At 34.8% G+C, this 22,791-nt stretch overlaps 2 protein-coding genes, 1 long non-coding RNA gene and 2 other non-coding genes across 7 annotated transcripts; 3 read left to right on the plus strand and 2 right to left on the minus strand.

The window, feature by feature from the left end:
* The first annotated feature begins 2,975 nt into the window (after positions 1-2,975).
* On the plus strand, positions 2,976-3,094 carry LOC122580697. The gene has a single exon (XR_006320845.1). It is a non-coding gene; the product is annotated as a U5 spliceosomal RNA (small nuclear RNA).
* Positions 3,095-3,852: 758 nt separating this feature from the next.
* On the plus strand, positions 3,853-3,971 carry LOC122580696. Its single transcript, XR_006320844.1, has one exon. It is a non-coding gene; the product is annotated as a U5 spliceosomal RNA (small nuclear RNA).
* On the plus strand, positions 3,862-4,411 carry LOC122609802. The gene is made up of 2 exons (XR_006325397.1): positions 3,862-4,003; positions 4,153-4,411. It is a non-coding gene; the product is annotated as an uncharacterized LOC122609802 (long non-coding RNA).
* A 114-nt stretch (positions 4,412-4,525) lies between these two features.
* LOC122579264 (pentatricopeptide repeat-containing protein At1g11290, chloroplastic) lies at positions 4,526-7,439 on the minus strand. Its single transcript, XM_043751395.1, has one exon. It carries the CDS (start codon positions 7,267-7,269, stop codon positions 4,846-4,848), a length of 2,424 nt encoding a protein of 807 aa, XP_043607330.1. The 5' UTR covers positions 7,270-7,439; the 3' UTR covers positions 4,526-4,845.
* Positions 7,440-8,320: 881 nt separating this feature from the next.
* Positions 8,321-11,814, minus strand: LOC122609835 (serine--tRNA ligase-like). 3 transcript variants are annotated; one of them, XM_043782785.1, is made up of 5 exons: positions 11,694-11,814; positions 11,239-11,619; positions 9,817-10,584; positions 9,484-9,723; positions 8,321-8,824 (listed from the first exon to the last, which is right to left on the minus strand). In XM_043782785.1, the coding sequence occupies exons 2-4, from the start codon at positions 11,590-11,592 to the stop codon at positions 9,514-9,516; spliced, it is 1,332 nt and encodes a 443-aa protein (XP_043638720.1). In that variant the 5' UTR covers positions 11,593-11,619; positions 11,694-11,814; the 3' UTR covers positions 8,321-8,824; positions 9,484-9,513. The 3 variants fall into 3 exon arrangements, with proteins under 3 accessions (XP_043638720.1, XP_043638718.1, XP_043638719.1); XM_043782783.1 differs by having other exon boundaries at positions 8,321-9,723; XM_043782784.1 differs by having other exon boundaries at positions 8,321-9,723; positions 11,239-11,627.
* Between the last annotated feature and the right edge of the window lie 10,977 nt (positions 11,815-22,791).

A 22,791-nucleotide genomic window follows, 5' to 3' on the forward strand; every position in this document is an offset into this window, starting at 1 on the left:
CTGCAAATAGTGATATTTTTGTCCATATCCAACTATTTGTAGCGATTACTGACAGAGGTCCGCTATTTTTTGCCAGACTATTTGCAATGACTATCGCTGCAAATAGTAGGTGTGATCTAGATACCAAAAAAGCTTGGTTGGGATATGAATCCCTTAAATCGACATAGCCAAGTAAAACTAGTCTACCCTATATGATATCAATGACATACATAATAGACAAAATGAAATAGATATACAGAATCGTATGATTGCAACATATCAGAACCATGGGTTTTGTTTTATTTTTGTTTTTTAACTGTTTTATTGACACAAGCTATCGATATATATACTTTTATTCCAGTAGTAAAAGGATGGTGAGGACAAGGAAAGGTGCATGCACATCAAACGAAGCTGTTCAATCAACCGACAATAACGGGGAAGCTGGAGGATGTCCAGCTGAGAATGAGCCCATTTCTATTACCAGGGAAACCATAGCCAAAGAGGTGAAAAATGCCATCCAAGCAGCAATGCCGGCTATCTTACAGCAACTTAATGAAAGTACTCGTAAATTGATTGATGATAAAGTTGTGCTAGTCAAGAACGAGAAGAAACAAACTAAGGAGGAAACTTGTAAAAACTTAGAGGATGGAAAAATAGAGGATTATTCTGACTGTATGCCAGAGTTCAATGGCCTATGTGACGCGACCACAGCTTTGAGGTGGATTCTCGAAATGGAGAACATTTTTAAAGCTATCAAGTGTGCTGATGAGGAAAAGGTATATCATGCTGTTACTAAGTTGAGAACGGAAGCCTTGATTTGGTGGGACATGGTTAAGAAATCGAGAGAGCCCAAGACTGCAACAAAGATGACATGGAGTCAATTCAAGGAAGTGTTTAAAGATAAGTATTGTCCGCTTAGTACGCTGATGCAGTTGGAGGAAGAGTTGTTGACCTTCAAACAAGGAAATCTAACGGTGCAGGAGTATACTTCTCGCTTTGTGGAGATGGCAAGATTTGCTGAGCACCAGGTTGCGACTGAAGGAAGAAAGATACAGAGGTATATACGTGGGCTAATGACTAGCATACGAGATTTATTCTCAGCAAAAAACTTGACTACATTCAATAAAGTAGTTGAAGCTGCTCTAGAAATTGAAAAGGGAAGGAAAAGACAAGTGGAAGAGAAGAATGATCTCAAGAGAAAACGAGATGGGCCAGAAAACAAAAAACGTATCATTGGCCAGAAAAGTACCGAAGCCGAATGTCATTATAGTTCGAAGGGATGTTACAAATGTGGCGATCCAAAGCACTTGGCTCGAGACTGTAGTTTGAGTGGAAAGAAGACATAATTTGGTTGAGGTGAAAATGCAAATGTTGCATTTTAAATATAAGAATAGATTTTGCTACATTTGTGGTTTTATTTATGTATTATCATTATTGAAAGGACTCAAATCCTCTCAAACTTTTCCAGTATGTTAGGCCGTTAGGGTATGTTGAAATAAACGACGATCCTAATTCTCTATGAGAATGAAAATTTATCAATAGTTTTTCCGCCTGCAATTGTAATGACTAGATGTAACCATATGTGGCTTCTCATAACTAGTATGTTTATTAAAAAGATTTCTTTTTTAAAAAAAAGTAAAAATTGACCAAAGTTGACCCGAGTTAGCCGAGTCAAAGTTGATCCGAGTCTTGAATGTTGACCGGTTTTTAGTCCGATTCAGCCGAATTCGACTTGTGAAGGAGCTGATCCCGAATCCGAGTTCTCAGCCAAGTCGGACAAGTTTTACAAAACTGATTGTAAGTAACATATATACTCACATAATAAATTTGTATCTTGCTACATTATTATGTATTCAATTTTAAATTTGTGCCGAAACCGATTCCATCCAAAAATGAAAACCGATATCGATACCGAATCTTTGTCAGTACCGATTTTCGTTATTGATACCGGTACGGTACTTGTTTTTCGGTTTTTTCGCTCATCCCTAAACTCATACTCATGCAAGCAGTCTTCGATTTATGGCTACAAATCCTGCTATCTTAGAACAAATAAATGGAAACACTTGTAAAATAGTAAAAGAAGATAGAACTATGGCGGGTAAAAAGTATTATTCTAAGTGGCATGCTCTTGTGCCACAGATCTTTACATATTGGATCTCTGCGCTCCCATATAGATGATTTTATTACGTATTCTGATATGTAATAGCTTTATAGTTTGCTAGTTAGCTTGTTTTACATATATACGGCATGTCGTGTGTGTGAATTAGTATGATATTCTGTCGTACTACTTAATAACTGTTTTTGTTTTTGGGTGATATAAAAGCTTACCGGGGTTTAAATTCCCCTTTACCAAAAAAAAAAAGTATTATTCTAGATACAAGCTCCCTGAGTTACATGAAAAATGTGACCCTATAGCGGTGATGAGGTGGATTCGTGAAATGATGAAAGAGAAGCCCTGATTTGGGACATCGTTAAGCACAAGATAAGAACTACGAGTTTAAAGAGAGAAATCGTATGAAGGTGAATGTCATTATGGTTCAAAGAGGGGTTCCAGTATGGTGAACCAGGCCACTTTGCTCGAGCCCGACAAACTGATGGGGAATGTTTTAGTTGAGGTTAAAATGGTAAGCTGCGTTCTAACGATAGTCTTTTGGAAGTTTGTTTAGGTGGATGTAAGTATCTATGTGACTTTTTGAAAATTTCAAGAATAAAGTCATATGAAACCTTTTCAGTTTGTTTATGAATTATCTGTTATTTTGATTGATTATGAATTGAATAACGAAATTGTCGATATACGCAGTAGTCTATGTGTGTGTCTCTTTGTTGGAAATTGGATACTTTAAGAATGAGAAAGAAAGGAAATTACAAGAAGAAAAAAAAGGTTAAAGAGATGAAGTGAGACAAATAGGTGTTTGTCCCACATCGGCTGGTTAAAGATCTCAACAGGGGTGGACATGATTATATAAACAGGCAGCAAGCATATGAGAACCTCATGCAGCCATGAGGTGAGCACAAAGCGAACTATTCTTTCGCCTTTTACTAAAGAATACCGTGTGCTCGCTTTATATAGTGGCATATACCTATTTTTGGAGAGTTTCTTCTTTACCAGAAGGACTCCAACCAATATTTTAGTTTTAATTTTTAAATCATTTCTACATTATTATGGCTTATAATCTTTTATCTTAAAGCTTAGAAACGTTCATAGAAAGTTAGCACTGCTGATCTAAGTTTGTGTTAGCACTCAAATTAATCTTAACAAATTAACACAAACCCTCGATACGACTAAATTAGGTTTTTACTATGGCAAGTGTGAATCATGTTACAAAACCATAATCTCTAAATGAACTCAACTTTTTACTAATGTGTACAAACTTATACCAGTCAAAAAAAGCTTCACAAGGTCATAAAGAAAACATGAAGTCATAAAGCAGAAGGTTGCTGGAAATTCCATGGGGTAAATGTCGTTATGGTTCAAGGAGGTGTTTACCGATGTGGTGAGCCAATTCACTTTGCTCGTTCATGCCCATGAATTAGATAGGAAATATTTTGATTGAGGTGAAAATGGTATGTTGCATTATAAAGGCAGGCTTTTGGATGCTTGTGTAGGTAACAATAATATGAGTATCAGATATCTACCTTTTGGTTTCTGCTGCAAACGCGAAAATTATATCTAATCGTGTGGCATTTTGAAATTGTGTATGAAATAGTAGCACATAAGAAACCGGATATGTGTTGGTTCTCAGTCTTGTAATGTGTCTGTTCGATCAGTCACATGGACGCAGGGAGAGTTTGTCCCACATTGGCTGGTTAAAGAACTCAACTGGAGTGGACATGATTATATAAACAGAGAGCAAGCAATTGAGAAAGGCACGCAGTCATGAGGTGAGCACAAAGCGAACTATTCTTTCGCCTTTTACTAAAGAATACCGTGTGCTCGCCTTACTTAGTGGCATACGCCTATTTTTGGAGAGTTTCTTCTTTTATAGAAGGGCTCCAACCAATATTTTCAGTTTTACTTTTTCTGGTATGTGTAAATTTTATATTTGAAATTTTTATCGGTAGTAAATTTATTATTTACAACAGCCCGTACCTTAATGTTTGCCATAAGTTTTTACATTTGGCTTAAGCGAATGTGAATCTTCATCCATTGACTCAGAACACTTTCAATGGTAGATGTGAATAAGAAAAAAGCTCCAACTCATCAGTGAGGGACTTGATTAATGCCAAAGGATTAGACAAGAACATATAGGACAGAGAATGGAGAATATCGCCCCTCGCCAGAGGATGGATTTGTGACTGAAAAAGAAGATATTATAACTACAAGGCCATAAGTGTCTCGGTTAGCTTGTAAGGTCATTGTTAGGATCCATTCCAATAATGGTTGTAAAGTGACATTAAATAAGTTTAAATCAGCTGTTTTTAGCAAAGTTCATTAGTGTTTCTAAACTATCAATCTATCTGATGACCTCCATCTGAGAGTTCTATGATAGTAGAACAATGTTATCGAATATTGATAATCATAAGTCAGGTCGCACTTCACACAAGATTCACAAAAGAAACACTTTTGCAGTTCAATTAAACACTGGACCTGATCAGTTCAACCTTATACCACACATTGTGAATTTAGTAGCACATACTACCAAAATGAAAAGTACACAATTTCCAGAACGGATTGTTTGAAAAAAAAGAATAGCTGGACATGAAGATTTCTCCAATCAATTGTCATGATTTTACAGAGATCATCATATCTATTCCCAAGAGCTGCACAAATAGGCACGGTTCAAAAGTGTTGCTAGTAATCATGTTAGTGTACTGTCTTCTTTTGAAGCAAGTCAGTCAGGATCATCCATTGATGCAAAACCCAACTCACCAGTAATCTCCACATGAACAAATTCCGTTCTTAAAATGATGAAACCGGTGCAAATCACGAACAATAATCTCTCTTTTCTCCACAAGTGATATAAACTTGGTAGCATTATGACAATCACTACACACCCGAAGGTTTTTTCTAATGTGAATAGTTGTACCCGGGCGGGTATTAAGAAGTCCAAAAGCAATAGCAAGTTTCTCACTATGAGTACTCACCATTTGTTCTTGCAGATCATCTTCAGCATCATGTATCAAATCATTATTAGGTACATAACCAGCAACCTTAATCCTATCAATCAATGTTTCAAGAAAACCATATATCTCCTTAGAACAAAAATGCCACGAGCTTCCTGAATAAAAAGTATGAACCTCATTTTCCAAATCAACTGAACTATATCCAGGTGTTTTCCGTATCCCTCTTTTTTCCATTTCGCTCCTGATTTCCGCCACTTTGTCCCACATTGAGGCTGTAGCGTATATATTTGCAAGAAGTACATAATACCCACCATCATTAGGATTTAATTCGAACAACCTTTTTGCAGCCATTTCCCCTAATTCAACATTTTTATGAATCTTGCAAGCACCCAACATTGCACCAAAAACATTAATCTGTGGCTCAACAGGCATGTTTTGAATGAATTCCCAGGCCTCATTGAGCTTACCTGATCTGCCAAGTAAGTCCACCATGGCGCCGTAGTGATCCATTGTAGGCTCAATTGCATAGTCTTCTTTCATGATGGAGAAGAACCTACGACCCTCTTCCACAAATCCTGAATGGCTGCAGGCCGAGATAGTACACAAAAACGTAATATTGTTTGGTTTTATAGCTCCATTTTCCATTTTTTTGAACAGTTTTATAGCTTCCATTCCATATCCATGTGTCCCATACCCATCAATCATAGCATTCCATGTCGTTACATGTCTTTCATTCATTAAATCAAATAGCTTTCTAGCAGTACTAATCGCTCCACATTTAGCATACATGTCCACAAGAGCGGTTTTCACAAAGACATTTTTATCCAAACAAGCTCGGATGACAACACCATGGATCCATTTTGCTTGACGTATAACTGATAACTCAGTAACAGCTGTAATGATGCTCACCATGGTGAACGAATCAGGCTTAATATTTTGCAATTTCATGAGACGAAAATGATTCAAAGCCTCAATTACACGACCATTTTGTGCATACCCAAGTATCATTGCATTCCACGAGACAAGAGTTTTTCCTTTCAACTTTTTGAATATTTCAGTAGCAAGGTCGACCCGTTTACATTTACAATACATGGAGATCAAAGAGTTCATAACCGAAACATCAGTCTCTAGTCCTAATTGACCAACTAACCTGTGAACAAATCCCCCACGTACAAGATCACCTGAATCAGCACACGCATTAAGAGCAGCCATAATGGTCACACCAGTTGGTTTAACTCCATCATCCAACATCTTTTCAAAAAGCATTAACGCTTCTGCATAATCACCATTCTGCGCATACCCATCAATCATAATATTCCATGAAACCACACTCTTAACACTCAACTTATCAAATATAACTCGCCCCGTCCTTAAAGAACCACACTTCAAATACATATCAACCAAAGCAGTACAAACATTTCCATGATGTTCAAACCCAGACCTAAACACATACCCATGAATCGCTTTCCCAATTCTCAAATCCCCAACATTCCCAACAGCAGGCAAAACCGAAATAACTGTCACCTGATCTGGCCTCAACCCTTCACATCCCATTTCCATTACCAACTCCATAGCTCTCCCAGCAAACCCATTCTGAGCATAACCTGCAACAATTGTATTCCAACTAACCAAATCTCTTTCACTCAATTTAACAAACACATTATATGCATCATCAATAAACCCGCATTTCGCATACATATTAACAACACAAGTCATAGCATAAACATCTTCCTGATGCCCATTCAAAACAATCAGCCCATGAACCATTTTCCCTATCTTAACCAACCCATTCTCCCCAATACCTTTCAACAAATAAGTAAAATTATACACAACAGGTGTCACACCATCTTCCACCATTCTACGAAAAAACGACAACCCATCAAAAAAGTTCCTATTTTGAGCATACCCTTTAAGTATGGTATGATACATTGCATCATTTTTCTCTTCGATGGATTCGAAAACACGAAGAGCCTCGTGTAGACTGTTGTACTTGACAAACAAGCTGACTAGCTTAGTTTGAAAAAGATGTTGGTTGTAAAAATTGTTTTTGATGATTAAGGGGATTATTTGATGAAGCTCTGAAATGGAAGTGCAGAGTTCAAGTAAGATTGCTGCTGGGTGTTTGTATATATAAGATGGTATATGTACTCTTTGTGTGAGTGTGTGTTGTATTCTGGTTTTCTGAGATTGTGATGTGATTGCTGTTGGTAGTATTTGTGAACTCATTCTTGTTTTTATAGATTTTGATGATTTTTATTGACTATTGATTTTTATCACTTTATGCATGTATGTATGTATGTATGTAATGTATAGAAAGAGATAAACAGGCAAAAACATCTTACCCAGAAAACAAGTGGTATCCGAGAGGCAGCAAAGTTTTCTTCTTTTATTATTTTCTTTTTTTATAATCTTTTATTTTTATTTTACTACTAGGTGGACAAATTAGTTATTTAACGATTTCTTAACCCAAAATGTGTGTGAGATTATAATATAGAACCCATCACATATTATGGGTTTGTGTTTAAGGGATTTTTAAGGCGTTTCATATGAGCCATACACCTGTTTCACTCATCCACCTCTTTAGTGCAGTATCTTATCAAGTCAGTTCAAATTATAGATTACACGATCTATTTTTATTTATTTATTTTACCAGCACAAATTGTAAGATTACATTATGCCTGAATCAATGAATTAGATTGCGGTTCAAAAAATTTTTATTTAGACCAAAACCATCCACTGTCAAGATATTTGCAAAAATTTATAAAATCCGCATGAGTTTGTTATGATGTGTTGTGCATCCTCTACAATCTCAGTTGTAATACTGATACCGGAAGCATTGTAGCCACTCGTGTGCACCGCATTTGTCATACATGTCACATTCGATATCATATGAAGTGTTCAATCATCCCGTAGGCCTTTCTCTACCCATCGTTGGAGTATTCGTGATCTAATTGATTATTGAATCTACACGTTGATATTTACATAAGCATACTTGACCCATGCTTTTGACAGCATTCAGAAGCTACACTTTATCATAAATTAAAAACTTCCATCACATCAAACTCTTCTTGTATTCGACTTAAGAAGGCCATGCACCACTATACATTTATCGGCTATAGTATAATCTTCTTTCAAATCAACAAATAAAGACCGTCGTCAAAGTCCAACGGAGTTATACTAACAATAAGTCATCATGAGAGAACTAAAGCATGTAACTTGGAATCATGAAACACTAGGTAGTCAATTGGTTGTCAAACATATGATTGAGATAATTATGTAGCTTAATAATCTGATTTACAGATTATCTGCAATGAAAAACATGGTTCTGTGATATTTGCCTATTATCTTCAGAGTTCAGAGTACAATAATGAATGAAGATATAAACATAACAATAATATTGAGGACACAACTGAACCTAGAGTAACTTCACAGAATCCCACACAAACCTCTAATAAGACTATAAGAAGCATCAAGTGATCAGCCTTATCATGAGTATCAGGTGTTTAGGATCAAGTTACAAGTCGATATATGAAGATAATGCAGGTAATACCCTTGTTCATGCTTGTTTAAACAAAAAAACAAACCTTAAGAAGGTCATTTGTAGAAACCAAGTTAGATCGGTTGTAGACCACAAACTTTTAAAATTGCTTGCAGGGATTATTAAAGTTAACACTCAAATAAGCAGCGAATTAGCCAGGTTCGGCGTATGCAATCTTCCCTTGCCTTGAAATTGGGGACCGGGAAACATATGATATAGGGCCGCCAAACAAGATAAAAGGCACTGCAAATTACAAGAAGCAAGCATGGTTGAAACAAAGACAGGCGCAGAAAATAACAAGGGCTTAACGGAAATTCTACAATTCTTCACAACTGTCATAGAGATGCAAGGAAAGTCGATGCTCCAAGGGCAGAGGGCTTGCTAGCTAATTCTGAATAAGTTACGGAAGTTTTAGTATCTTAAATTTCATGATCTTCTTTTCAAATCGGCTTTTAGAGTACTAAAAGATAAAGTGTGTATGGGCTTCCTGCATTCTCTTCATTTGGTCTAAAAACTTGAGCTGCCAACTAAGGTATTCATTCTCAGTTACCTCTCAAAATTTCTGCTGTTTTTTCTCATCATGTTGTGGTGTCATTTAGATGCCCAACTGCTATTCGAATTAAGCTATTATCACATACTCTATCTATCTTTCCTGCCGGGATCCTTATTAACCACATGCTACTTGGGTTTTGTTTCTTTTTTTTGTTTGTTTGTTTTCTTCACACCCATACACTTAATAGATGGGAGCAATAATGTAGAAAATAATAGGGACTTTCATAATACTTCCTCCGGCCAAGATGACAGTCAAACTTCATTCAAATCTGACTCAATAAGTTATTTGCAAATTTTGCATTATGAAGATATCCCTAGATTGGCATGGAATAAATGCATAGGTATCTAACCTTCAATTTAAGTATGAAAATTGGTGCGATCTACGCCTTTGACTTCTTCTCTTTTGTTTTGTTTGTTGAAGGATTTTGGAAAGGCAGAAAAGTCTTGCCACCCATATATCTCTGTAAAACTGTTGGCACTTCAACACCATCTTCCTTCTGGTAGTTCTCAAGAATGCAACAAATAGTCCTTTCTGTTGCCGTGAGGGTAGAATTCAACAGATGACAATACTGCTTGGTCTCCTCATTACTCTGCAAAAGTCAATATATCTTAAAGTCAACATTCCTGTTAATCAAATGGATTACTATACAGATATAAGCTATAACAAAAGCCACATAACCAACCTTCTTTTGTCCACATCTGATCTCCAACTTTCTTGATTGGTAATCGGTGCAGTTTGAGCACGACACAAGCTCTCTGTAAGTGCTAGATGCCGGAAACCATGCTTCGAGATCATACTTCTTAGCAGCAGCATCATTTAACGCACCAGAAACAATATTCACTATCTGATAAGGAATTTTCAACATCTGATAAAACTCCTCGGCATTTTTGATCATTTCCTCATGCATGTCCCAGGAATCGTTACCGTTTGGGCCCGTTATACAGAACTGTTCCAGTTTCTCAAACTGATGAACACGATAAATCCCAAGAGTGTCACGACCATGTGTACCAGCTTCTTTACGAAAGCAAGAGGAATATGCGGCATATTTTAATGGTAATTGTATTGGAGGGATCCACTCATCCATATGATAAGCACAAAGCGGTTGTTCAGCAGTAGCAATCAAATATTTATCATCTCCCTCACCAGTTACTTTATAAAGTTCTTCATCAAATTGTGCTAATTGAGCACACTTAGCCATGACATCTTTCCTCATGAAGAACGGTGTTTGCAACAGCGTGTAACCCTTTTCTTCCAAAAAATTTAACCCAAAATTAACAAGAGCTTGATTGAGATGAACCCCGTCTCCTTTCAAATAGTACCCTCTACCACCGGCAACATTAGCGCCTCTTTTCATATCCGCAATTCCAAGAAGATCAACAAGCTCCACATGATTTCTCAGTTTTGTTGCCTCCCTCTTCTCCCCCCAACTCCGAACTATCTCATTATCTGCCTAAATTCGTTCTTAGGTTAAGCAAAACATTAACTCAATATTCAAACACCTAGCAGTTTTAACATACCAAAAAAGAATGGATTCGAGTGGCAGGTTCAGAAGAAAAGTCTTCTTATGCTAGAAATGATAGCAAGAAATTTTTATCTGATAGATGACTGGTGGACCTTTTTTCACAACTTGATGCATCAAAATTTATTGTTACATCAAAGGGGTGAAAAACTTGATTAGACACGTGTCGGATCGAGAATCTTTCCTATACTTTCTACCATAAGAAAACTTTTCTCCAAATCCCCTTTTTAAACCTTCATGCCGATAAAACAATTGTTGCATCAAGTAAAAAAAAAAGGTGCAAAAAGTTGCACGAGACACCTAAATGGGTAAACAACTAAATATAGAAAGTTTCCCCTGTTCCGGTTACCATAGGGAGCTTTTTTGAACTGAAATATCCGTAACCTTTCCTACATTTTATACCATAAGTAGGCCTTTCTCCTGATCCTAACCACGATTTTTAATTTTCAAGTGTCCAAAAATTTCAAAACTAACAACATTTTCAAGCTTGCAGATAACTACAACTAACACGTCAAGGGCTCCAAATCAAGACATCAAACAAACACAACATAAACGGGAAAAAAAAAAAAAAAATACAATACGCACCTCATCGTTGCTAACCGGAACGGAATCATGAACGATATTTCCAACCAAATCAAGATTCGAAAGCAATGCAGTTCGAGCTTCCAGCACCTGCACCTCTTTCTTTGCAGTAAATTGTTTGTTTTCCTCGGTATCTTTGATCAAGGAACTCGCATCCTGTCCGGCTATTCGTAGTTTGGCAACTTGTTTATTAATCTTATTGAAATCTTTTCGGAACTGCTCAAGCTCAAACTGATGAGTTTTCCAGTTTTCATAAAGTTGAATAATTTTATCGACAATTTCAACATTAGCAAAACGACGTCGTTGAGATTCGCGTATGATGTCTGGATTTCGCTTGAATAAATTTATTCCCAGCATTGCAATTCACGCTCTTTGTGAAAATATCTATAACACTAATAGTGAGATCAGATCATTGAAATTGGAGAAATTTGAATAAATAAAATAAAAAGTTAACATACCTGAGGCGGTGATAAATCGATGAGGAGGAAGGAATGGGCGGTAATGAGTGAGATTTCCAAAGCCCTAAACCCTTTTCGAGTTTTCAATAATGCCCTTGATGCGCAAAAACAACGAACTGGAAATAAAAAGTTATAGACAACAAATACAAGATAAAACAATCCATTCGTAAAGAATGAGTCACGGGAATCAAGGATAACGTAAACATTCCAATCCATCACTATGTTTAATAAAGGTCTATCCACCACAAACACAGATAAAGGACTCGAAGATTTTGGATCTCACCACTATATTTGATAAAAGTCTAGCCACCACAAATATAGATAAAGGGATCACTCCAAACCACCAAGATCGGAGGTCTATAAAGGTAAATGAAGATTTTGGATAACAAATAGAGGTTGCTCTATTAATTTGAAAGGACTAGACTCGATAAACCGAAATACTGAAATATTTTTTTTTACACCCCACTGCGCCGCAGTGGAAAGCCTCGACAAATAAAGGGACAAAGCCCCACTGCACTGCACCGCAGTGGGCTCGACACCCTCCCACTGCGCCGCAGTGGGAAGAACATCAATTCAGGTCGAGGAAAACCACTGCGCCGCAGTGGGTAAAATCACCCCCACTGCGCCGTAGTGGGCAGCACATCAGCAACCCTAAAACATTTTTGACACTAAATCGAACTTGTGACCTTCAAATTTCAAAACGAACTTTACCAAACACTTTCCAGAGATTACCAACAACATTACAAACACGTTGTATACATAATTACGATTTAGTCTAGTTTCAAAACCCTTGAACACAAAGAACGGGTCGTTTACCCATTTGACGCTATTTTTGTCCAAATACAACTTCACAACTTGCTGAAACTTACACTTGCCCATTTACACAATTTGACCAAAACAAGACCAACAAAACGAAAAGTATCAAGAGCCAAAGGGGGAGGGACTTCTAAGCCTCTAAAAGCCAAAACTAGCCATTCATCAATGAATGACCTAATACCTTTAAATCTTGCAAAATACCACTTCAAGCTCTATCAAATCTTTCAATATCAACCACACTAGTTCCTTCTTCCGGAACTACATATAAAATAGTAAACAACTAAAACATAAGCAAAGGCTTAGTGAATATACTTGCATACATTTACGAATACGATGGAGGGCAAGGTACAAGGACTTTCCCATGTAATCTATGGCATCGTCATGTCACATTTACATATTTACCTTGCACGCTAACATCACATATATGGATCTATATAGGCTAAACAACATAATCATGATCATCTATCAGGGTTCTTAGGCCACCGGAGGTTCTTAGGCCTCAATAGATCAACTATCGGGGTTCTTAGGCCCCGGAGGTTCTTAGGCCTCAACAAATACTATGCCCCCACATGGGCTAATGCCGCATCAACTACCACACATGGACAAATAAACTTCAACATGAAATGGTCAAAACCACCATGGACAAAAGGCTTCAACATGATGTGGTCAATTGATCCAACATAAACATAAAAGTATGCAAATATACTCACCTCCTCCGCAACAAAGACAACAAAGCTAAACAATAATGCTCAACAAGCTCAACCTATGATCATATCATAAAATGCACAAGCTTTCATTCACAAATTGACTAGTTTAACCTAGTCATACTCAATTACTAGCCTTTTCTAAACCTAACTCATTTGTCATTGAGTTACTTTCATCTTTAACAACAATATTAGGTAGTTCATCCTACCATTTTCATCCATATTCCAATAACTAGCAAAATTTCATCTTTTCTCACAAACTCAAATTATCACATAAAACTTATAAATTTCATAATCCACACATCAAATAACTCAATGACAACTAGGTTAACTAAGGAATTGGGGAAAATTAGCCATAATTCAATTTCTAGTAAAACCCCCAAATTGGTTTATTCATGAACCCTAAATTCAAAAGAGAGAAGAAAACTAAATTAAGGGAAATCAATACCTCAATCAATGGAAGATAATAGATTAGGGTTTTCAAGCTACAATTTCTTCCCCTTCTTCTCTCAATTTTCGGCCACCACCACCAAATCCACAAACCCTAGCTTTTGAATTCTTAATTGAAGATTATTTGATGGTGATGATTAATATGGGTGTTCTTGTTCTTGAATTAAAGAGAGAATTGCCTTAATATTTGAAATGAAGTAGAAGAATTGCATGAAGGAATTGTTGAAGAACAAAGTGGAAGTGTGAGTCAAGGAAAAAGAAGTTGGCTGGCACTTCCCTGGCTTGCCACGACCCAACTGAAATTTGTGGGTAATAATACCCGCTATCCGCCAAAGTTCCAACTAAATTAACCCCATAATCAAAAATAAAATACTAGAAAATTAATTTAATGACAAAACTATAAAAAGGGGTTAATTTCTTTTACCTTAAAAATTCTTGGGGTGTTACATAATTTCATTTAGTTCAGTCAATAACTCACTTTACAATGAGAAATAAAGCCTCTATTTATATCCACATAAACTATCTCCTATGAATTAATGAAATAAAATAAATAAAATGTTGTCATGGGAAAAGAACAATCACTAAATTTTTGGCCAATAGGAAATGGACAGACAAAACTTCTAGAAAGATTCCTTTTGTAAGAAGGCCTGCAAACCGTAAGAAATAACGTTGTCACTCACTCCCCCCTTGTCATTATCTTCGACAACTCTCATTCCGTCTTTATTGGGGGGGCCCACAAACATGTGACTAAAACAAACTTTATTAAGGCAACTGGTACTGAAATCTGAACTTCCACTGGAGACGTACATCTGGAGCATCCATCTGGAGACTAGACTGGAACTGGTCACTGGAGTACTTCAGTGGAAAACTAAACTGGTGGGTCACTGCTGGCTGCAACTGGAGACAGTTGCCACTGGAGAAGTGTTACAACTGGTAGCTGAATTGGCTCAGTGAAGACTTGTCTGAAATGGGCTATTGCTGGCAGAATTAGTATGGTTTTCTCAGATGGCATTATTCGTTCAGAATCTTCTTTTAGTTCAGATAACCTCGTCAGCTCAAAAATGGGCTTCAACTTAGAATCTTCTTTTAGCTGAGAAACTCCTATCAGTTCAGAAGCTGGCTTCAGTTCAGACGACTTCTTCAGTTCAACAGATTTACTCAGTTCACTGGTGTCAATCAGTTCAGTGAATCTGGACATTTCCGCATCAGCCATGTACTAACAATTATTATCGTGTTTAACTAACACAAAAAACTGTTTTCAATAAGTTGTTAAGAGGGTGTAAACGACGACATCCGTTTATTTTGGCATATAGGTTTCTTTATACCACATATTTTGGCGTTTTTTGGTCTTGACATATTTTAACTTTTTAAGCTAGTTGGCCGATTGAAGTAAATGGGAGCTTGCATAGTTATTATTTTTAACATATCTTTTCTATCTTTTGTGAATTGGGTTTTTACATAATTCAGGTTCATCCGTTCCTCACACTTTATATATTGGCAAAGTTTGATAAATTTTGACACTTTGATTAGTTCCTCACACTTTTTATATTGACAAAGTTTGATAAATTTTGACACTTTGATTGGAAGGTCACATGATAAGTTGTAAGTGACCCATTATGTTGCAAAAAATTGGTATGTTGGTAAATTTTGACACTACATCTTTATCTCTAATACTGTTTTGACATCTATGATACTGATTGATATGTAGACAATAAAATATTGTTTACTAGTTCATCTATACTACTTATTAAAGAAAATACTCTCATGTTGAAAGTTACATAGGGGGAAATGTCTAAAATGCTCTTCCATGTAATATTTTAATCTACTACCCTTATAATATTTTCACTTAGCACTCAGATATTTTCAGTTACACTACCCCTTAACATTAACGATTACGTTACACTATTAATCCTTTATCTTTTAAAATATCTCCATTAACCCTTTATATCAATAATATACATAAATCAACGCCTCATCTGTCACCAACCATCGCACCTGCCACCACATCATCGCCGCCACGATCACCGCCGCATTGTGCGAGTAACGTGCTAGTATTACTAAAGAATAAGCACCTTTTAAGGAATAAATGATTACATGCTTTACATTTCTATAAATAATCACAAATAAATAAACAATCTATATAGGCGTGTCTATAAATAATCACATATAAATAAACAATTTATATATGCACGCCTCATAGTTATAAGCATCGATCATCAACTTAGTCTAGTAAATAACATGTTTTCATATTCAAATCCAACTTTAAGCATCACTTGAGGGGGCTAAAATAATAATTAGAATCAGTCATGATTCATGAACAAAGTTTGTTTGAATTGTTATAATGAACCAAAAACCAACAAAATAAACATTTTTCAACATACGATTAAATATTTGACATATTGGATGAGTTGCTTAAATCTTGATTGCTAATGGTATTGATGTTAGGATGCCGCCACCAACCACCATGGGTTCTGATCGGCCTTGCGTTGTACGAATAATTGGAGTGTTATTTTTTTAAAGGCAAATTTGGATCACTGAAGGACCACTAAAGTTTCATTATGCATTATGGTACCACCTGCTTATATCCTCACCAGGGAATAATGTCAATACAACAATTCAGAAAAAATTCAATAAATATGAGAAAATCCATTTTGTAGAATTCGAACCCATGACCTTATAGTCCTTAGGCTTTAACCAACCTAAAGTATTTTTTCACATCTTTCTCATTGCTAAATCAACCTCACATCATCTTTATATTACTTCATCTTTAAAAAATCATCATTATCCATATATTTTTTACCACATATTCCTCAAATGTTTTAATGTATTCTTAATCAATTTTTGTTCTCTTCGTGCTAATATATGGTTGGCTCATCACGTTGCCCCGTTAACTTTTCCAACTTTTTCTCAGATTTTTTCCGTGAGAAAACGATATTAATTAAACTAGAATGCATCCCCCGTGCAATGCACGGATTTGATAATTATTTAAATTACACATTCATTTAAGGCTAACCTTAGTCATTACATAAGTTTGTAAGAACACAATAATAAACTCTAATAAACTCATGGCCGTTTAAAAAAAAAAGACAACTCAAGGGTTTCTTATGAATTCTAAGTTGCAACCATTTGATAAGCTCTAATACTCCCTCCATGGTTGCATAAGCTCTGAAGTATAAACACCATGAATTCACCTTTCATGTAGAAAATCAAGAAGATTAGACATACCTTTAAGCATATCAGGAAGTGCGATAAAGGAAAAAGGAATGACTCACATAAGGTTTCAATCTTTATTGATTTTGTGAGAGCTTATATTGTAAAAATATTCATATCCACGTCAGAATTTCAAGGAAAAGGTTAGAAACTTTTTGAAGTGAACTTGAAGTTGGTCTTCTAATCATCTTTAATTCTTTGCTGTAGAATGAATCATGTTTCACTCCAAAAACATGCACCAAAATATCAGTATATGTATATGTATATGTGATTGTATTTTACACACAACCAGTAAATAGTTTTGAAGCCTCAACTTGCTAATTACGTCATACGTTTAGTAAGCAACTTAACTTTAAGAAAACCATGACCGATGACATTCATTTATAAACATATATGCTTATTGAACATACTTCATCTGTCCCAAAAAAAAACATGACGTCTAATAGCGCACTTTATTGCAATTAACCAAACCTGTTTAGACCCTTTTACCCAACCCGTATACCAAATTCATAGTTTTGCAATGACTACCATATGAGTAAGCAATTCAAGCTAAAGCTTGCATTGCCCAATAAGGAATAGGATGAATAATGTTGGAAAAGAGCGAGTAGTGGCCAAAGCCTAAACAACGATAGTCTTTTCTACCAGTCAAGTGAAAGGAAGCCAGTTCTTATAGTCTAGGAACAAAAGCAACATTTGAAGGAGTTTGGCTAATTAGATTTAAAATTTATACATAATCTGTCGACATTCACGACAACAATTACAACTTAGATAAGAATGGGTAAAACACCTACCTGGTGTGATGAGTTCAAGAAGTAATGGTCCACTTTCCTAGGGTTGTAAATCCGCCTCAGAGTTCAATAAGGTAACTCCCTGTTGTAATTTACTAATATAAAATGTAGTAAAGCATCATTTTTGATTAACAAAAACATAGGAAAAGTACCAGCCATGCTCTTTATATTCCAAAGTTAAGCATTCCCCAATGTCATTACTAAACAACTCTCTGTAATCCTCAAGCATAAAGCTTGGTAAATATGGTGTTACACATATTTGGAAGATAATTAAACCACCAAATAGAAGAAATCAAAATAAAAAAAATGATCGAAACTAAGTTACCTGTCTTGGTTACTGTCACCATGGGTGTGTTATCTTCTTCATAATCTGAAACTGGCTTAACTATATATATACTAATATGAAGTAATTCTATTATTAAAAATATTGCATAAGGTATCATCATATTTAATTACCATTCTAACTAATAAAAACACTCCAACAACTTCATATGTGATAAGGTTTATGTTTCAGTGGTTTTGTGATTCTTATAGTAATACAACATAATACATAGTTATCCATTCTTTGAATCCACCACCCTTGTAGCATGAATAGCATGCCTAATATTCAAACCTGTTCAAATCCTTCATACCATTAATCTCATGATTGATTGAAGTCAAATTGGTCACGTCGATCTCTTCTATAGAAAGCGGTATAAAAGAACACTACTGAAAGACCAAAGTGTATGACTTGAAAAAACGGGTACCCAAGTAGTTATCTGGTAGCAGCTTTTGTCTCTACCCAAAGACTATTGTGAGACATCACTGAAGAAAACGGGCACATATAATGGATTCATCAATCATATTCAACCCCGGGAAAAAAAAATATATTTACATATGCTTTCAAGTGTAACGTTGCGTTAACTGTTAACAATATTCATTAGATTATCATTTAGTTTATAAATTAAACAATTATACAAAAAAATATGTCATCCTTTGTAGGGTATATGTATATCATCTATCAGCCATCTACACTCCATCCACACTGATATATAAAAACAACAATTGATAACTAATTAAGATTGTAAGTAACAAACACTGTATTGCTCTTCAGAGCTTAAAGATTGACCTTTCTGGTTACATATGTGCATATACACCTATTAAAAGCACCAACATAAAACTAATCAAAAAGTTGGAAGGGAAATAAAATAGGTCAATTTGCGTTATATTTTAAGTGGCCATGCAATAGTGAAGAACTCAGATTAACTATAATTAGATAATATAAGTTAGATTACCTTGTCCTTAATTTAAGCTGCCTAGAACATAGCATGAGTTAATTTGACATGGTGGTTATCATTAACAGAAATCAAGGAATTCAAACTCTTGCCTTTAATTGTAGTTACTAGCCAGTTTTAATCTAATGTTCAACTATTAGCCAAAAGAGATCGACAATGTGTACTCACAGTTTGAAGCTTTCCAACCCAAAATATTCTTCTTGCGATCAGACACTACTTGGAAGCCTGGCAAGAAGTTTATTTTAAAAAAAAAACAAATATTAGTTGCATTTTCAGTAGTAATGAAGTTTCCATAATATATATGAAATACATAAACACTTCGATCCCCTAGTAATCACATGAAATTCATCCTCAAGAAAAGTTTCCAAAAATATATATGAATTTCATTTGTTGAACTACGATCACTTAAACTTTAAAAGTAAATGAGATCTATGTGTTTATCTGTAACCCAGACTCCACCCAAACCATCCTGACCCAATTTTAAAAAATAATCATTTTGACCGAACCTGATTAATGCTACATACAATGTATGGATCAAGTAAGTTTAGACATACCTGGATAATAATTTTAATACCGAGTTCATCCCATGGAAGCTGAAGAGGGTCTCAACTGCAAACAACCTTGATCAACTATCCATCAACACTGATTGTCTCATTATCGACAATCTTAACATCAGCTTTGAAGGTACCTAACATAAAGTCATACTTAAGCAAGTGAGAAGGTGCACGTATACCAAAATGTGAAACCTAGTAATCAAGCTTTCAAAAACTTAGACTCATTAAATAACTTAATAGTTTTCGCTACGATTAAAATAATTCACCCAATATGGATGCTAATTTTTAAAAAAGTAAATCACATTTGACACTAACTACAAACATAAATCTATAATATGTGTTTCAAGTCAAGGCAAATATGAGTCCATACTTTCAAGAGATCATCTTGGATAGGCCGAAAGTCCAAAAAAAACATGAGTGTGTACTTTGAATAGAACCATTGTAATCTGACTTAAGACCCGACTAAAAGGGGCGTGAGTTTATCCAGTACTTTGGTTTAGTATCTTACCCAAAATACGACGGAGTTGAAGTCCAGCGTTTTCAATGGGCCAGTTAATGCAATAGAATAAATAATCCATCAGTAAATATAATCTTACTAAAAGTAAGAAGTAACAATAATACTTAAAAAGTGAAATACTCCGTACTACCTAGAACACATCCAACAATGGCTGCGGGAACATGTACACTGCTTTTCCAAAATCTAAAATGTAGTCCAACACTTTTGCCCCATTGAATTTATCTGCAAACAACCATGGTAAAAGATCCATTTCAAATGAGCATTTGAGAAATGATAAAAATTGAATCATATACCATTGTTGCATTTTGGAATTACTATTGATCAAATTTAATTAAACACAGGTCTAATAAAGAGATTGTGATACACAAAACAAAGTATATGTTGCAAATAAAGTTGGCCGTTCTAATGGATTTAGTTACGGAAGGGTCGATTTCGGTCCGTTTTATCACTAAATACTCGAATGGGCCAAATCCAAACATACAGTTTTTCGAAAACAATCAAAGTTACCTATTTCGCATAGAGCCATTTCTTTGAGACATAACATCAAACACCAACAAAACAATCTCAGATACTGCAAAAAATAAATAAAAATTTAGAGGTAATTGAAATCGACAACTTAGAAGGCTAAACATAAAATGTAAGCTGATCTTAAATTTACATCTATATGTTATATAATTAAAATATATCAAATAATAGTGAACTTTCGCAAAACATAAAATAAACGATTCATATTACCTTCGTTTTGATTATATTACCTTGTTCACATACCATTGTTTCTTTGAGACATAACATTAAACACTTTGTGTGCAACCACTTGTCCTGCAATAATCCTCGACCAAAATTAGAGAAAAAAAGGAAGAGGAAACTAAAAGAAGAATATATACTCACAAAATTACTTGATTGCACAAAGTACTTGTGTTATCACAAAATTACTTGATTGCAGCAACTGAAAAATGCCTAATCTCAAAAATACTTGTGTTATCTAAGCTAACCTTCATCACCAAAAACGAAAGAAGGCATAAATCTGTGGACGATGTAATGTTACATGATCATATCCACTGGCCAAAGTGTTATCTTCACCCTCTACATCAGACCGTACACTTCTAGGTAAAGTTATTCTTTCCAATTTCTTTCGGCTATGAGACATTAACAAAGTAACAGATTCAAAATAATATAGCTTTAAAACTTCAATATATAAAATGAATAGACAATCTTTAAGTGAATCTTGTATAATTATTATATTGAAATGAACTACTGAATTCGTCTAATGATTTTTGAAATAATGTGAAAAATTACCTGAAAGATGGTCTCCTAAAATCATTTTTTTAAACATACAAATTCGATAATCAAAACAAACAAAAAGTGAATAGCATGATCTAATGATAGAACGAATAAATTCAACCTCGTAAATCTCCCCATAAATATCACTATATATTTTGTGCTAAGAACACCAACATGAGCTTAACTTATAATATACCTTAGAAAAAACACAAATTAAAAAAATGAAATCTGTCCCAAATAATTTCTTGGAAATGAAAAACACACCCACCTAAAACTAACAATATAAACACAAAAACACAATATAATGTACAATATCAGCAACAATTAATGAAGGGAAATAATGGGGTTTTCATATAAATACACAGAAACTCTGTTTTTTTTCCCTTTAGCGCTTAATAAAGCAGGGCAACAATCATTCATCAGTTTAAAGCTTTATATCAAATTCAATCAAAAAACAATTAAATAAATGCATATAGATATAGATATAGATATAGACATAGAATAATAGATATAGGTAGAAACCAACCTTCGGGCAAGTATCAACATCATCTTCACTATCGTTTCTGGACCAAATCGGTTACCTGGATGAATCAAGCAATATTCATAAGAAGAATCTATTTATCAAACATGTAACAACTAATAACCAAACACGAATCCAGAAGTATCGGTGATCAAATAAGAATTGCTAAATAAATAGAGGTAATGGAAATGAAACATCCTTCAAATAATTCGAAGAATGAGTGTATCACTATTAGGCATGAAAAGAAGATAAATCATATGAGAAAAGAAGGACTAACCTTGTGCGTGATGCTGTAGATTAGGGGTTGGAGAAGATGAGTGCTAATCGTACAGACTTATTGGCTTCTCTAATTTCTCTAATGAGTGTTTTTAAATGATGAGTTTTTTAGGCTTATAATTTTTTTTATGGACTCTGAACTAAAAATTTCTTTTTTCTAAGAAAAATGGAAAGACTCAAGCATTTAATTCAATTAAAGCCATTACACAAAACAGATAACATATTTATTTGGGCTTCAAATTATCCGGCTGGATAACATTTTTGAAAACCAAAAGTTATAAAAATTTATTATTACGTTAAACATTAATTAAATATTAGAATTAACAAAAAAAATTAACATTAATGTAATAAATTTCAGCAATTAATAATTAATCCTATTAAATACACATCGATAAATCGTCAATAATACGTCAATTTTTTCACTTGATTGATAGAATTTTTAGATATATATAGATAATAGAGCATGCCATTCATATCCTCAAGAATATAGGCAAAAAATATATAAAAAAAATGCGTTGCAAGCGTACTTCTTTTTAACGACATTTTAATAATCTTGCAAAAGAAATGAAAAAAAAAATCCTTAGATAAATCCTTTGTGTACCCAAATTTAAGACTTGAAAAGTACATAAGAAGCCTTTTTATGAAGGCTTGACTTGGGTTTACCCAGATTCAAGTCTGAGGGGGCAGAGTTTACCTTTATTAATCGTC

This window comes from Erigeron canadensis, chromosome 8, assembly GCF_010389155.1.
Source record: "Erigeron canadensis isolate Cc75 chromosome 8, C_canadensis_v1, whole genome shotgun sequence".
Taxonomy (NCBI): domain Eukaryota; kingdom Viridiplantae; phylum Streptophyta; class Magnoliopsida; order Asterales; family Asteraceae; genus Erigeron; species Erigeron canadensis.

What these genes read in the sequence shown, in the direction of transcription:
- LOC122579264 (XM_043751395.1), bottom strand. Translation starts at nt 7,269, where the DNA reads ATGAGTTCACAAATACTACCAACAGCAATCACATCACAATCTCAGAAA.
- LOC122609835 (XM_043782785.1), bottom strand. Translation starts at nt 11,592, where the DNA reads ATGCTGGGAATAAATTTATTCAAGCGAAATCCAGACATCATACGCGAA. An exon ending in TTCCGGTTAGCAACGATGAG is followed by an intron (nt 10,585 to 11,238) that starts GTGCGTATTGTA and finishes GAACGAATTTAG; the next exon opens with GCAGATAATGAGATAGTTCG. An exon ending in TCAGATGTGGACAAAAGAAG is followed by an intron (nt 9,724 to 9,816) that starts GTTGGTTATGTG and finishes TGACTTTTGCAG; the next exon opens with AGTAATGAGGAGACCAAGCA.